Source organism: Dufourea novaeangliae, unplaced genomic scaffold (genome assembly GCF_001272555.1).
Source record: "Dufourea novaeangliae isolate 0120121106 unplaced genomic scaffold, ASM127255v1 scaffold1, whole genome shotgun sequence".
NCBI classification, from domain to species: Eukaryota; Metazoa; Arthropoda; class Insecta; order Hymenoptera; family Halictidae; genus Dufourea; species Dufourea novaeangliae.
In genome coordinates this window covers 2,954,500-2,971,974 of record NW_015373885.1, presented here as the reverse complement: position 1 = coordinate 2,971,974, position 17,475 = coordinate 2,954,500, and the positions used below count along the sequence as shown (strand labels likewise).

The 17,475-nt window shown below is 37.1% G+C and overlaps 1 protein-coding gene across 6 annotated transcripts in view; it reads left to right on the top strand.

Annotated features, from left to right (window-relative positions):
- The window catches only part of LOC107193891 (protein NDRG3), a 56,718-nt gene extending 40,706 nt beyond the window's left edge, over positions 1–16,012 (top strand). For 3 of the 6 annotated variants that reach the window (XM_015583450.1, XM_015583430.1, XM_015583442.1), the window contains exons 2-7: positions 533–732; positions 1,520–1,640; positions 5,004–5,292; positions 9,029–9,298; positions 10,604–10,688; positions 15,639–16,012. In XM_015583450.1, coding sequence (XP_015438936.1) covers positions 537–732; positions 1,520–1,640; positions 5,004–5,292; positions 9,029–9,298; positions 10,604–10,688; positions 15,639–15,784 — 1,107 coding nt within the window. In that variant the 5' untranslated portion in view covers positions 533–536 and the 3' untranslated portion in view covers positions 15,785–16,012. Of the gene's footprint in view, positions 1–532; positions 733–1,519; positions 1,641–5,003; positions 5,293–9,028; positions 9,299–10,603; positions 10,689–12,963; positions 13,086–15,638 lie in introns of all 6 variants that reach the window. The other 3 variants (XR_001516335.1, XR_001516336.1, XM_015583461.1) reach the window with 2 other exon arrangements.
- Positions 16,013–17,475: the final 1,463 nt, after the last annotated feature.

Below are 17,475 nucleotides of genomic sequence, written 5' to 3'. Positions count from 1 at the left end.
ATTATTTTTTAAAAATAGAATCTTATTTTTCCATATCTGGAATCACTACTATCCAAATCAAATTGACTAATTTTGACTGCGCAACTAGATGATTATCTAAATCTTATTTCTCAAAACAGAATCTTACTTTTCACATATAAAACCACTACGCTTTCGGTTGATCCATCCATTACGAAATTTTTTTGTAAAACTCGCTGCATTTTCTAATCAATGTCGTTAAATGAATACTAGCCCAATAAATCTCATCTGACTCGGCAGGCCTTGGAAAGTTGGAGCCGGTTCACACGAAACACTCGGTGTCATGCTGCAACATTTCGGGGACACCTTCACATATCTTCGATCATCAATCCCCTATCGACAATTTCCAAAGATGAAAAATACGTGAATATGTCCCGTAATCGTCGACTCACGCGACACCAAGTGTCTCGTCCGAAACAACTCTTATTAGTTATACCCGTTTGCATACGTGTTAAGAGGACGTTGACCGATTCATCACAGTCGGATTAATTACGAAATTTCTTTCGATGCGCAGCACGATGCCTTCAGATAGTATGGATGACATCGAACTGAAAAATATTCAGCTCCAATTCCCCGCGCTGCGATACCTGTCGAGGGATGACAGTTCTGTACGGGAGGAGAGGGTGGAGACCGACAAGGGAAGTCTCATGGTCGCTGTCCAAGGGAACCGGGCGAAACCTGCCATTCTCACTTATCACGACTTAGGCCTTAATTGTGAGTAACTCTAACCTTATTTTTGGACTGCGAATTTTATGCATTTATAGTACTTACGATTATCTGAGATTCAGTACAGTAAGATGTGCAACAAGAATTAAAAAGTTTTTTACATAGAACTTTACAAAACATTTAATAATGAAAACATGTTCTTTTTGGATTCCAATTTCCGTAAACTATTCCACAAAAGTGTATATTTGCATGAATATTCGCAGTCTACTTATTACTAACAGCTTATGCGGTGGTTAACTGTGATTTTTTAAGTACCGTGTTCCATCTCTGTTACGTTTATAGTGACATCAAAGTCAACTATTACAGGAACATTTTATTATTGAAGTTAATTCAACGTTCCTTACTGAAATATGGAAACATACGTATAATCGCTTGAACAGTGACAATATTTTACAACAATCACAACAATTGTGTGGCATTTCCGGGAAATTTAACATTATAAATTTGAAATATTTAACAAAGGCGATGTGAAATAGTATTGTTATGAGAAGACTATGGATTTTATGAATTTATCACATACTTAGAACCCAGCGCATTAAAGAGTTTAATAAATAGTAATAAAGTTTTCATATTCCCAGGCACCTGATAGAATCCTTAATAATATAAATATAAATATATTTGACTTCAGTTTCTATAAAGTACTTCATAAATATCTGAATTTGCATAAACGTGCGCAGTCTAGTTACGGCAATGTGGTCGCAATTAATAAGTTAATAAGTTGTCGATGACCTAAAGTACGTTTCTGAAGAAATTGCATTGATAATGGTGTTCTCAGATATATCGAGCTTCCAGGCATTCTTCAATTACATCGACATGCGTGTTTTACTCGAGAACTTTTGCGTCTATCATGTGAACGCGCCAGGTCAAGAGGAGGGTGCATCGACTCTTCCAGAGGAGTAAGTACACCTTCCAATTATAAATCTTTTTAACCACTTGTTACTAGTATAATAATAATAATTACTCGAACGTGTGGCATAATTTGTCACATAATTCTTTTTTTTCAATCAGAAATTTCCACAAGGCGATCAAAATAAGCCTATCTATTATAATAATATATCTTATTATCTGTTATAATAAAAAGGTTACAAATGCAATTTACAAAAATTCGACTACCATCATGACAAAATCCTAAGCTTAATATTTAATTTTCATTGAAGGACGATAAAAAGTAACAAACATTAAAACTCATAATGCAAATTCAACTTCCATTGCTAATTCCAAATTCAAAGAAATGAATGCGCTAGGATTAGAGAATTCAATCAAAGATGACTTTACATCGCGAAACGATCACTTCCGTCGTCTGATTACACTAATTCCTTGTAATACCAACAACGAATAGACTAATCACCGTTTAGAGACGATGGGAATCGATTAATTAGAAGATCCCATACGAGAACACGCGTATTTAGATCTCGTTCAAGAACACTGTGCACACGCGTCACCCAGCGACAGCGAATTCAATTAGTGCGAATCAATGACCCAATTAACATTCTAATTAGTCGAAGCCCCCGACGTACGTCCCGCTTTTACCGCGGATAATTCCGGCGCGTCTTAAAGCGAGTTATTCCTCTTCGCTGGTGCTCGCGCCGCGAGTTCTTCCCTTGCGCTTTGTCTCTATCGCCGTTTGCACTCGTACGGGTTCGATCTTATCGGCCGGTTGCGCAATTGGCCTTTCCAATATTCAATCATCCACGAAATCACGAAATTGTACATCGAGTGTGATCGTTCCGAGCCCCCCTTTCAATTGTCCTCGATCGATACGTTTTTTCCTCGAGAAAAAGAAACGAAACTAGCAGTTCGTTTGCCGAAGTGATTAAATCTGAAAAATTATAAAGGAAATGTATTTTAAATGTAAAAGGTTAAGCGCTAAGCAAGTGGTTTGGCGCTAAAATGTAAAATAATTCAACAAGTGGAGTTAGTAATTTTAACCTGTGAACTGTGATCTGGTCAAATAATAACGCCTTCGGTAATCAGATCGTTTCTTTGTCATATGGTTATGTATAGAAATAATTATTAATAATCAGTGTACACAAAGTTGTCGTGTGTAGTTTAAATATTATAATAGGTATAAATTGTTTGGTCTAGAAGTTTTAATGAAGTACAATAGAACCTTGATTGTTACACAGGAAAATAAAGCTGAAATTTTTACATCTGATTTACAAATGTAATGTCAACATTTTACGAACATGGTTCTAGAGTAGAAAAATATTCTGTTTATTCGAAGAATGATATATGTACATAGCTTGTTGTATACATGTTTCATGCAGAAAACCTTATTTCAATTAAATATATCAGACGTAGTCGAAGACAAGTCGAAAACGTGCGTTGGTTTAACACTAGAACTATCAACGTTGAATGTATGCTAACTATTACATATACAGGGTGTAACAAAAATGTTGTCCGACCCGGAAATGGGGCACTCGGGGGGTGAATTGGAACAAGTTTTTCCTTAGCAACAATGTAATCTGAGGCTTCGGTACCGAGATATTAACGAAAAATCCCGACCAATCAGAGCGCCAGTTTGCCAGCCGAGTTCCCGCGCTAGCGGTGGCTACGTGCTGCGATTTGTAGCCAACGCTACCGCGGGAACTAGGCTGGCAAACTCGCGCTCTGATTGGTTGGAGTTTTTCATTAATGTCTCGGTAACGAAGCCTCAGGTTACATTGTTGCTAAAGAAAAACCTGTTCCAATTCACTCCCCGAGTGCCCTATTTCCGGGTCGGACAACATTTTTGTTACACCCTGTATATACTAAAGTGTGTAATAAATTAAAGGTTAACATAAATTCCGATGAAAGTATCTTTAGGATTTCAGTAATTGTAAAGCAAAAAATCTGAAATCTGTCATTTTGACGGGTTCGATAATTCTGGTGTTAATTACGTAAAGCAATTAATGTATTTGCGTTCGACAACGCGTATGGTTAAGTGAAAAATACTGTGACGCAATGGTTGTGGAACGTTTACGGCGTTGAATTAGAAGATTGACGGTGCCTACCTACGACATCCGATTAAGCTGACCTCAAACAATCGAGGTTCAACCTCGACGGACGCACACGTACCTAAACAGCGTGTTACAGAATAATTTAGACTGCAATGCAGATTTTCATTGGAACGAGCGTACGAAACCATTTTCGTTCGCGTGCCAAATCCGTAAAATTTCATGTTGAGTACGTATTCGAATGCATTAGCGACGGATCGATAACGTCGGTGATACTTCAAGCTCTCACGGTTTTATCGATTATGGAGGAAGCTCTAGAAAAAATTGTAGTGAGATTTGTTAAACAGTGGATCGTGAAATTACAATTAACAATCGAAAGAATAATTCAATTTATGTATTAATATAAAATATTGAGAACATGAATGTTAATTGTCAATTATCGAGTCTATGTTACGGATTTCTAGTTCAAAGTACCATGAATTTGTTCTGCCTCAGAAAACCAAAATAATTTCTATTTGTCTTACAAAATAATCGGTAATGAAGAGTGTATATTACAAGTCGCTATATTTATTTAAATAACTACTCTATGTATACATTGCAATGTCAGATTCATTGCCTTTTATTCAGTCTTGTCTGGTATTTGTTTATTCTATAAAGGAAATTTAATTGGATACACATTCAAGGTACCAACTGGAATCTTTTAAAAACTGTATCTTTAAAGCACTGGAAGATCTAAAAGCAGTCCAGGATGGCACTAATAATAATGTTATGTACAGAATATTGGTATACATTCTTATCCCTGAAAACATATTTCGGGTCTCTTTATCTCTATAAAAAGTTTTGTACAAAACATTTTGCTCGGGCTTTAGAAGTACAAAAGCTTCCATGTATCTTGAGATAGATGTACTTCCTTATTATACTTTATGTAAAGATATCCACAGATATGCAGAAATTAAAAACATGTTCCTAGAACTCAGTGTTCGTTAGACCATGGGGTGCCAAAAAAATAAAAAGAAATGACCGTGTGTCATCCATGATCAAGACGACTAATATCAACCTTGCTACGGCTCTCCGGTTCACCTATACATTTATGAGACACACGTTACCAAAAATTGTATAATATTCATCTAAATTTAGAGTGGACTTTAACGAAAACAAAACACAGTCGCGCCAAAAGAAGCTAGAGAGTCATAGCAGGGTTGAAAGGATAAAACCTAGGTCCAAAAAAACTTGAAAGCAGTAGGATGGTTAATCACAGAAAATTCATTACAACGTCAATATCGGCCGTCTAAGGTTGTTTATATCGATATACTACGATTCTAGCTACATTTATCCGTCCATGGACGAATTGGCAGAGCAGCTGCTCTTCGTCTTGGGTCATTTTGGCCTGAAGTCCGTAATCGGTTTCGGAGTCGGCGCCGGAGCTAACATACTAGCCAGATTCGCACTTACCCACCCGGAAAAGGTCAACGCTCTGTGCTTGATAAACTGCGTGTCCACCCAGTCAGGTTGGATCGAGTGGGCTTACCAGAAGATGAACGTTCGTCACCTGAGATCACAAGGCATGACTCAGGGCGTGCTGGACTATCTGATGTGGCATCACTTTGGCAGGGTAAGGAAACCGTTTTGCGTACAGGCTGTTCGGAAAGTCACTGTGCACTTTTATTGATATTTCTACCAGTGTTGGGTACAACAACAGCGGTCATTATATCTATCGAAAAAAAAAGGTCTTGGGCAGAGTCTGATCTAATAACAGAGCTCTAATGACAGTGGTTACATCTGTGCTGAACCTCGTTCTTTACACTTGTTCGGAGCATTACTTATATTGCAACTGTAATGATATTATTTGGTTTCTTTGCTTTTTAATTTTCATCTTTCCTTTTTTTATGTGTTCTATGTAGCAATACCAAATGTATTCGAGACGTATTACCTACTATTATTACTAATATTATTATAAAAATTATATAAGGCACCATTGTTAGGAAAGTGATAAGAAGTAACAGAGACTACTGATATTTTACACGTTGTTCATTAAGTTTTAACAGTTTGATAACAAACAAATTAAAATTATGTGTTATATTATACAATATCTATATTTTATATTATAACATGTGAATAGTTAAAAGTAAATGTGTAAAAGATCCTGAAACTGAGAAAGTTAGGGAAAGTGGAGTGGATCTTAATAGTGATATTAGGATATTAAAAAGTGTTTGGTTGATAGTGATAGGGGTGGAAGACGGAGAAAGTTGTAATACTTTTTGTAAGCTATTACTTCGATCTGACTATATTTCTGTTTAATCGAATCTAAGAAAATCGAAATAGATTTAAAAGAAAGTGCAATAGGCAGTGATTTTCCAAACACCATGTATACATATACACACTATACGAATTTAGCAGTAATATTATATCGAAAGAAGCTAGTACTCGAATACTCTATGCTATATTTATTTTACCGTCTTTACTAACGATATAACTATAGGAATTCTCCAGTACAATTTCACGTGCCTGAACTTATCCCTAGAACGATCGGACCTCAAGTTGTCGCACAATAGGATACAATAAATTCAATATCGCTGCCGTAGGTATCACTGTACGCGGTATTGTTCGTACCATATTCATTGGATTCAATACCGACGCCATTGAGCTAGAAACTTCCAGTAGCACGGTTGCAGTAGACTTGGCACCGATAACCAAGGTACCGCGCGATCTAAGATCATCTTCACGGGATTCGATACGCGACATCGATAGTTTCAATAGTTTCGATAGTTCCGATAATCCCCGAGAGAATACATACATACTATCTAGTACTCGAACAGATTTGATACACAGGACGTCACGAACGTTCCGCAAAATCATTCTCATCCGATTTGATACACCTGGAAATGACAGACTGAAACATATCGACCATCTAGTCGTCATAAACTCGGTATAAATAACCAGACTGTGGATTTTGTACATTTATAGCATGTGTGAAACACTGGAAACATTAATTTTAACGAAAATTCATGCTCTCGCTATGGGTCAACCAAATAACGATTATGCAATACGACAATACAGGCTGATATTAAAAGTACAACTTTCCAAGCATAGATATAACACGGAATTTACATAAGAACAATATTTATTTTAAATAACATTACTTCGTTATTTTAAACCCTGTATTTAATAGGTCACGGATGTTGGTTATAGTCGAGCGAGAGGGCTAACAGTATTTTAATTTTATTTATAACTCGATAAGTCCCTTGAAGGGTGACAGATTTTTCTTAGTTTCCTTAATTTCCTTTTTTTCCGAAACTTGCATAAACGTCCACTGTAATCTGAGAAGACGGAATAATTCTTTGAATCTTCAAACTTTTGAGATTCTCTATACATATTCTCCATGACACTTCAAGATCCAACTACTTCTGAATTCATCGCGACATGGTGAATTTCTGGCAGCTTTGACGACGAATTTTAAATCCACGGAGACCTTCGAGACTTCACGGGTTCTAGCAAACCTTTGAATATACTCAAATCATTTTATTTCTCATGTACTTTGAAGAATATACGTCAGATTTCTAAATGTGTTTCGAATTTTGGTTGATAGAATGCGCTGATAAGTGATCTTTTGAATTCTGAAAGGTCTAGACTTTGAAAAGTGACTGTTGAATTGCTTATATCAAGTCTGTTCAGTCTTGAATACGTAAGATCACATTATATGGGTGCTAGATAGTCGATATCGTTTCCGTTGCGACGTTTCCAAATTCAATGTTTTTTTTTCGTTAATTTATAGTCTCACATGAAAAAGTTGTTGCCCTACATTTTCTACTCGGATGTAGAATCACTTGCTCTTTGCTTATAGCAGTTACTATTACACACTTTGTAATATAGATTTAGATACCGATACATATGCTTATTATTCTTCAGCATCAGTAATTGTTAGACTACGGAGTTTTATACATACATATCTAACTGAAAAAGAAAGCATTGTGAAGCAGAGAAATTGGTGAAAACTATTAACATATACTTTTGTGCTATTTTAGGTATCAATTTAACTTTCATTTTAGTAAATTCAACCATAAAAAAACATTCGTTTCCGTAAATATCCGCAGTCTAGTAATAATCAATGTTCTGTTAGAAATTAGTGCCTATAAATCATCTAACAATGTTTGAAAACATTAATTTTGTAATTACAGATGATTGCGTTTAAGCGACATATTACGAAGCAGAATAAACAATTCCAACTTACCATTCTTGTAAGTCTTAAGTTATCACGATTATCACAAAGACTAGTTCACAAGCCATAAAATCATATCACTCAAAATCATTCTTTTTTTTTTTGTATACATTGTGGTATCGTCATGAAAATTAATTGAACAAAAGGACGACACCGATCACAACGCATACTAAAAGTAGTCTCATATGCAAATAAGTAGGCAACAACCCCAGGTGACCTATAAAGTCCTCATCATGGTTGGTTAGGCTAAGTTAACATTTACACGGAAACGTAGACCAATAAGTTGTCGACGGCGTAACCGGTGGCCGGGTCTGACGAAGGCTTACACCGTCGAGTGTCATCTCTATGCAACCTGGAAAATTGGATTCAGGGAATTAGCAGCAATTCTAGCTGCTCTTATTATGCAACACGTAGCTTCTTACTAGCGTTACCGCATACATACCGTAGAAAAATAAAAGCACACGTTGCTTGACCGGACGGTGTAAACATCATTCGACAACAGGCACCGCGCAATTTCATGAACGCGAATAAGAACCGTACCCTCGAACCCTTCTCCCGTGTTCCCTGTTTAATCTTCTCGCCGACCAGGGCCTAATGATAGGCCTCGACGGGTGTTTTTGCCCTGGTCCGTTACCTGGAGCAATCGGACCATGAAACTGCAGATATACCTGAGTCGGTGGAATTTTGTCGGTTGTAAGGGAAAAATTCTGCTGGGTTATGAAATTTCGAATCCTGCCGCTATTTTTAAACTTCAATTCACAGGGAACATTTAACTCTTCGAGTGCGGCTTACTCGAAAAACTGAACCCTCGCCATGGACGAAACCATACATTTTGATATTTAATTCAACAAAATTGTGAACAAAAAAACAGCTTCTATACAATCTTCTGCGTCTTTTCGAAATTAATCTATAAAAGTGAGAATTGAAAAAAAAAACAGGTTCATCTAGCCACGGTACAATTATGGACGTATGTTTCTTTCGGGATTAATTTACAGGCATGTTGGTTCACTGAACAGGAGTTTCTTTCGGTGAACGGTGATGTGCCTTTGAATTACTCGACACTTCTTTTTTTTCTCGATCACCCGGAACGAATCGGTGAAGCCTGAAACACTGATTGGAAAATACGTTTCAGGGCACAGAGGAGAGGAATCACGACCTGGTTCAAGTGTACAAGAACTACTTCGAGCGTCACGTGAATCCAACGAACTTGGCGCTATTCATCGACAGCTACGTGCGCCGCACGGATCTCAATATCACGAGGGAATTAGACCCGATACGTAAAAAGGAGGGTTTGACGCTTGGCGTGCCTGTCATAAATATCACCGGAGCACTGAGCCCGCATGTCGACGACACCGTGACGTTAAACGGTCGATTAGACCCGACGAACAGCTCTTGGATGAAGGTACGAAATAGTTGGGCAATATTAATCCCAGGCCTCAACTGCTGCATGTTTACGTAGCGGTAACGGTGTAGCAATATCCAAACCAAGCTCTAGACTACTCTTGGCTACTCTAGAGATTGTCCTCATTTGTAGCATAGCCTACATTTAGGCTGATTCCCCTATTCTTTCCGTTTAGTATAGTACCAATTGTAGGGTACCTACTCCTGCGCTCTATGATGCCTGCCTAATACAAACCGTTCTCGTTCGCTTTATATTTAGAGGAAGGGGAACGTGCAACATGTATATCATTCATACAGTGACATGGTAAAGCTAGCGAGGCCATAAACAGAAGTTTATTTGAGATTTGAGTTTGATAATCAATACAAAATATTTTGATAATAAGAAATTGCTATTTTGTCTACTGCTTCAAGCATCTCTCTTTTGAATTAGATTTTTTTTACACCAGCTGAAAAGTTTCGACGTTTAAGACGATCATGAGTCCTAGAACCTCTGATGGGCCGGAACTACAAAAAGAGGTTGTTCATGATCCCACTGGGCTTACTCATTCAGTCTATCGTTACCGTTTTATATACAGTATATCTAAAATATTTCCAGCCTATAATCGCCATGTACGGATCTTCCTATAGATACAATGTCATACCCATCATACGGTGGGACTAGAAAACAGTAGACAAACCTCTTTTCGATTTTACTTACAATGAGAAAGCAAGTAAATAAGAATTAAACTTCCAGCTAATGAAATGACCATAGTATCGTATCTATTATTGTCTATAATCACGTTGACAATTTTCTTGAAAGTTCTGTAAATAGATTGCTCACTTTTTTCTCACCAGTGAAGGTCTCATAATTTCTAGATAATGCAAGTTAGCCTTATTCAGTTCTTTAGTATGGTCACATAAACCTCAATTAACTGTCCAAGATCACTTCCCTACTATGAAAGTCAAATAGGATCTTCTGCTATCAAACCACGTGTGACAAGTAGATTTCTAGGTTTCTGCATTAATGTAAAATACAACGAAATGAAACTTTAATGAAAATCAATGAAGTCTTCATTTTAATTGATAACTTAATCAATCTTTTTTATTTGGACCCTTGTGATGTAGTCTCTGAAAATGATTATTTACTGTCACGTTTGCTTTAGTATTGATAAATCATATAAAATATATTACAATTTCTAGAAGTATAATATTTTCTGTGCAGGATTATTGTAATAAAGGAAAGAATTTTTAAAAATGTTGGACCTTAGATATAGATTAGAGAATTCATAGTTGCCAGAGTGCTGACTCGATTGTTTTCAATTCGCAGATTTCTGATTGCGGAATGGTGCTGGAGGAGCAACCAGGCAAAGTAAGCGAGGCTTTCCGACTGTTTCTGCAGGGCGAGGGATATGGTAAGTGAGCGGCCTTGCGATTCACACTATAGCCATTAATTATCGGATTAACAAATGATTACTCCCATCGATCGTCACCGGTATAAACGGATCGCGCCATGCTGTCACGTAGAAGAGCACGTGATCACCACACAACCAAGATAAATAAAGAAAACAACACTACTCCAATTACTATCAAGTTTTAGCGACTCGTTCACGTTTACAATTTACATTACTTCACCGTTCGTTCAAGAACTTCATAATATAAATCCTTCTAGAACGCACTTAACTCGTTGTTATTGTGAAACGTTAATTACCAATAGCGAACGCGGGAACGTTCACGTGCTCTCCTAACAGGACGATACGAAGAAACGAAAGAAAATAAACAGAAGCAAGTGTCGTAGATCATGAATATCCGTAGGCTTAAGTTCGTTTCATCGACTGCTGCGTTTTACGAGTATTCCGTGTATATTTGGCCTATGAACTTGAATCAACGCCCAGGTGTGTTTAATCACGCGAAACGAAAGTATCGTCTGCCGGGTTTAATTCTTCGTCGGGAACGTTTCCGGATCAGTTGGATTGCGAATCGAATATAAACGAAGTCACGCTTGTAAATTAAGTGACGTCAACCATTTTGCCTTCGGACCCGCTAGTCGGCTCCGGCTGTAAGCTTCGAGAAGCTCGGTTCAAGCTGCATTTAGTCGTAGCGCGTAAAAACGTTTTTCATCATTCCCCGGCCCTCGAACAGAAGCGACTCGATGCTTCGATAAAATACCACACAGCTGCCGTTTCTTTGGCGTTCAGGCGTTGTTTCTCGCCCGTGTCTCTCGAAGTACATACACACACCGTGATCATCCCTGTTATTATTTGTTCTTTACACGCTGAACGTTCGGGGACCGCTTCTCGTACAAACAAACATAATACGGGGGCGAACGGGGAGTGGTATCGTTTCGCTAATTAACGTCGGTCCAGCGACTATAATTGAAGTTTATTTGATTCTTTTTTGGCTTCTTGGTCACAGAAAACACGATAGCACTTATCACATGACACAACGCTTAACCACTATCGCCCAGTTGATAAAGCAGAAAATGCGTGTATCTGTCGCGGGCATAGAGTCATTATCGTCGAAGCAAGTCTATTCGTCTCATATTGTTGATCTTGGTCTGATTCTCTTCATCGACACGCATATGACAATGAATTTTATTATTTACGTGGTAGATATCCTGCGTATGGTAGCCAAGTACGCCCGTGTTGTTCTATTTAACTTAATCGTTCCTATCCGTGGTAACTATTGTTAAATTAATTGTTGTTACAACCGTCTCTGTTATATGAATAGAGTTTTCATGTTATACGAATGGCGCGACGCCCTAGGTGTTGTTAATCCTCGATGCACGTTGAGATTTTGTCGCGTACGATGTACCTTTGGTCTTGAAATGATTGGGAAGTTTTTTTTTCTCCGATAATATTTTGGATCGTTCGATCCAATCACACGATCCATTCGCGCGGATTCTTGGTTACGTCGAGACTTGACAACATCTTCGATCATGTACTTTCCTTGAACGGGAAGCCACTGATTCGACTTGATAAATAAAAAGAGGTTTGAAAAAAGGATTACGTTGAATTCATCACTTTAGTCTCACCACCATCGTCATTTACTTGAAAGCTTTTTGTTTGAAAAGAAAGTACGATTATCATCTGAAGACAAATAAGAATTATACGAAAATACATGTTCACCGACTTGCGCCTTTATTTCCCACGCGTCTCGGATCGATCGAGTGGTACGTATACATTACTAATAGCCTATCAGACTGGAGTAGTCAATAGTTTTGGCTTCTTAGGTGTTCTGTTTGCTTTTCAATTACTATCAAACATCGAGTTTCTGTAGTTTAGGCTCGAACGAACCGTAGTGTTAGAAATTTATTTCTAAGTGTTAGATGACTTCCGGTTTACGTTTCTGCTGTTTGAACGTCCGAGTTCCTGGATCAAAATTACTTTTATAAAATGCATGCCTATTACAGTCGTAATTTGCGAATTACTGTCAGCAGCAGTTTCGTCCATGTCATTCGATAATAAAATCATTACCCGTTTTGTGGTATGTAAAACAATATTATGCATGAACGACGGTCGTTGCTTTAACTTTTCTTTAATCGTACTTGATACACGACGGTTCGCCTAACGATGCATCGCACCAGAATGATTTTTCGATGAAATTTGTTACATTAAAGAACGTCCGCCACGACATGACGACTTTGTGCTTGGAGTCTTTAAAGAGAATTTGTTTTTTTATGCGTTTTAGTGGTGAAATCCTCGCGGAAGCCCGTGACGCCGACAACACCCGAAGGTAATTGTAATTAGGAATTGAAGGCCGCAAAGGAGTCAAGCGCGCAGTTGGTCAGTTAGGCCACGTCTATGTGTTAAGTAAGTCGGAATTCAAACTCTTATCGGGAGCTACTAACCGACGATGATCTCTATTACGACTAACATGCCTTGGACAACCTCCGGGTTATAGTCCCCCAAGGATTAATAAAAGGCAACTACTGCTCCTTTTCACATTACTAACACTTTCGATCTTTGAATGTTCTGGGTTTATCCCCTCGGAATACTTCATGAACCATTCAGATCCATTTTAAAATTACCATACCCTCTCGCTGTTGTTTGTTTTTATGAACAAGTGGATTCGTGTATTTAGAAATTTTAGATTATAATTGGTGGATCGGGAGAAAACGGTGCTTTAACATTTGAAATATTTGTATTCAAAAATTTACTAACATGAATATTGTGTGATATAATTTTCGATATAAATACTTAATATGAGATTTCAGAAACAAACAAATTTATTCAAGAAGTGCTTATATTTATAATATTTACTAATGTGAAAAAGTGACTGTAAGAATAGTATTTAGTATACTATCACAACATCTTTATTTTACTTTTCATTTAATAAAATTCTTCATGAAGTATATTTTTATTCAATTCCAGTTTCTGTAAATTATACAGGAAGAATGTAAATTGGTAATTAGTATGTTAATAAGTGCATAAAATACAGATAACCTGCGCATGACACAGTTATAAAAATTAAAAAGAGTAAATTGGTCTTGATTACTAGTAATCGTTATCAGTCTTTTTAATCAAAGTTAATTTTCTAATAGTTGCAAAAATAAAATAAGTTAGTTTTAATAATATTTAATACGGAACCCCGATATTGGTACTGATTTTCATTATTAGTTTCATTACATCGAAATTATGTATGCTAAAACATTTCAGCTGAAAATATATTTTTTAAAACTAAAATCAATGTGATTTCATATCATCAAAACTTTACGCTTGATATGTCATAATATTAGGGTTTCTACGGGGGTATATTTAATAATCTATAATGTTCTGACCTTGAATCTTAACATTCGTGTTGAAAAAGCATATTGATCGTCAAATATTTTCTTTATAATTATGCATACTTATTAAAATTACAATTATACGTCGTAAATATTAAAATTCAATCACAGTATCACCATAATTTTATAGATCATTAAATACTTGTTTATACATTAATTATAAAATTATACAATTATTAAATAATAGCAAAAATTACAAAATTATAATATTCCTTATTTTACTCTTTTATAATACAAAAAAGTATATGTATTACCTTCTCAAATTGGGAAAATATATGTGCACCGTCAGTATTTGCTTGAAATGCTGAGCTCTAATGACTCACCCTGCAATTACAAATATTTAACTGCAAAATGTAACTCACTCGTCGGTAATTCAAATAACGTTCGCTTTTTTTTTCAAAATCGAAATTGAAATACATGAGAAAACGAAATGAAAATTATAGAATTTACTTGCAGTATCCCATTAATATTCCATAATATTATTGATCGAAGAACGAAATATAATCTCGAATCTCTAAAAAGTGTTCTAAATCACTTAATCTAAATTAATTGCAGCGAGAGGATTCATAATCCAGTCAAAATTGCATATAGCATATTCATACATTACGTTAACTATTTTAATTAAAATTTCCTTGACATCATTCGCCTTTACATACTTGCCAGGTTCATTCACGATAAATCTTTATCGGCTGAGACTTTCCATGGTCCTACTATTATCACTAGATGGTACGAAACAGCTTTACCAATCGACGATAAATCAGAGACCTACATATAAGCGCTAGTTACGTTCACAGACGAGATTATAAGGATATACCTTACATGCAATGTAATTTTCTGTTTCATGTTTCGGTGGCGTCAGAAGCCCTTGTACCATTTCAGTATTCCCTTCCTTATATCGCTATATGCAGTCACGGGTACGTGTGTGCTGTGCGTTATCCCGGTGTCGAACGTAGTTCCTGAAATCGGAACCTTTTATGTAGAGGTGCGATCGAACCAGCATGATTTTCGTAGGACACCAAATCCCTTAAGATGTTAGGTCTATTCTTATATATCGTCTGTGGTTACGTTCGCCTCCATTCTTGTCGATACTTTTAAATAAACTATTCTAAACAACTATTCTAGTAAAAGTCATTAAATTTCTCTTGTTGTAGCAGCATTTACTCATGATGGGATATTTCCAGATAACATTTCTAATCTAAAAAGTGCAACTTTTCGAAGACACGCACCCACTGGGCAGTAGAATAGCAAAACAACAAATTACGCTGGATTTCACATGCCTTGCACATGATACAATCTCACTAACCACATATAACTCTACCTGTTACTTTGCATGCGCGCCTTCTTTTTTGTCTTCTATGTTTTCTTTTCCCCGCGTGTCGCCTTACTTCGACGATAGAACGAACCGTCCGACGTTCTAGATTCTCGTGCGTTTTCTATTTACAATAATCATATCTGTACGACACGGAACATAAACGTGCATACGTGTTCGCAATCGTTCAACCTTAGATCGAGGTCGACAGAAACGAATCCGATTCGCCGATCCCTCTGACCTGGTATTTTCTTTTATCTTTCTTTGCAGTGGCACCGCTCTCACCACTGAAAATGGCTGACTACCGGCTGGCTTCCCTCGAAGAACTGAACCACGTATGCATTAAGAAAATCGACCGGCCCAACGCGACTATACACATCACCGAGAATCCCATATCGGAGGCAGTCGTTTGCTAAATATCCCCCTCCGAAGACCCCTCGCCATTACCATATATTATGATTGTTCTCGAACGACAAAACAACGCAAGTCGAGCCAACGCGTCGATATCTCACTGAGGTTTCGTCCGGGCAACGATCGACGTGGCGCTAATTTTTTTCAGTTTCCTTTTCTTCTCTCGAACTTGTAGCGGTAATCCTATTCGACTTTTTAGTTTCAAGGATTCCTTTTTCTTCCCAATAGTTACCCCTCCCTTAATTTATTAGATAACTTTTAAAGTAGCACTCCATTGTTTTCGATGATGCAAGACATTTTCCGTTAGTTCATTACTTAATATGTTGTGTGTGTGTGATTTTTTTTTTTTATTTTTTAGATTAAGTTCATAAGTTTTAATCGTTCATTGTAAGTACACGAAGCGTTTTATCGATTTGGATAACGTTGGATCGAAACCGATGTATCTATATCTTTTACGAGACTTTTAAACATGTTCAGTACAATTCGGATTACACGCGGATTCACTTTTAAAACGCTAACGCGCAGCAACTTTTTGCGATAACTTGACAGATTTTTACTGTTGTTGTTTATGGGATCTTTGTTCAAGACGGAACAGCGTATTTTTTTAAAACGTTTCAACGAACAATACGTAACACTCGTTCCCCTGACCCCATCCGTCTTCGACGGACGTTTTAATAACAAAAATCGCGATCGAAAACGTGGAATTGACACACAAAAAAATGATCTTCAATGCAACAACCATCGCATTCATCGGTTCGCGCAGTTTACGATTCTCGTGCAACGTCGGAAGACAACGAAAGATCATCGTTTCACATGAACGCAACTTTTACAAAAAACGAACGAAAGGGAGAAACTTATATAAAGGAAAGAGGGAAAGTTGACGAACGAAAGATAATACTGGCCTTTGAGTGTACATGAAATCGGTTCAATGTTGGATAATATGGACATGCCTGGACGATCGAATCGTTCGATCGGTGATTCGAAGCGAATACCACTGACGAATGTGAGGGAAAAAAAATACTGTGTTGCGAATAAGACGAACAATGTTTGGCAGCACTGCATCGTAGAAAAACGCGCACTAATGCTTTCCGTGTTCATAAAGGAAACGAGAGAACGAATTTTAGACGTAACAAGTAGAAGGTATCGTTCGTGGAAAGACATCGCTGCCATATAACTCATTACACAATTCTCCGCGGTTATTTGAAAGCATTTTACCCCAAATAATTAATGGTGTCTCCCTCTTTCGTTGGGTGGAGACCAACAACTTAAGACTTTAAACTTCTATATTTCTTCTTATACCTTCGTGAAAGCATTATCAATAGGTTGTTGCATCTTTTCGGATAAAATGAGTCTAATCACGGTCGCATTATCACTGCTCTAAATTTCTTCACATAAATTTAGGTTATGCTCGACTAAAAATCGTTTGTATCAGGTCGTGTATAGACTCAATGATACAAGAAAAACCTTGGTAATACAGAGGTATAATGATAAAATGTTAAAATTCTTCCATCTTATTCACTCTCGGCGTCTTTTGTTCATTTTCTACACCGAGGTGGACTACAACCGCATGCGAGAATTCGTTATTCCTTGAATATTTAAAATTCACCAGAACCTATATCGCTTTCGAATAATCTCAGAGCATTGTAACGACCCATAATAACGTCGCGATGTCTTTCCGAAAAAATTATAACTCGTC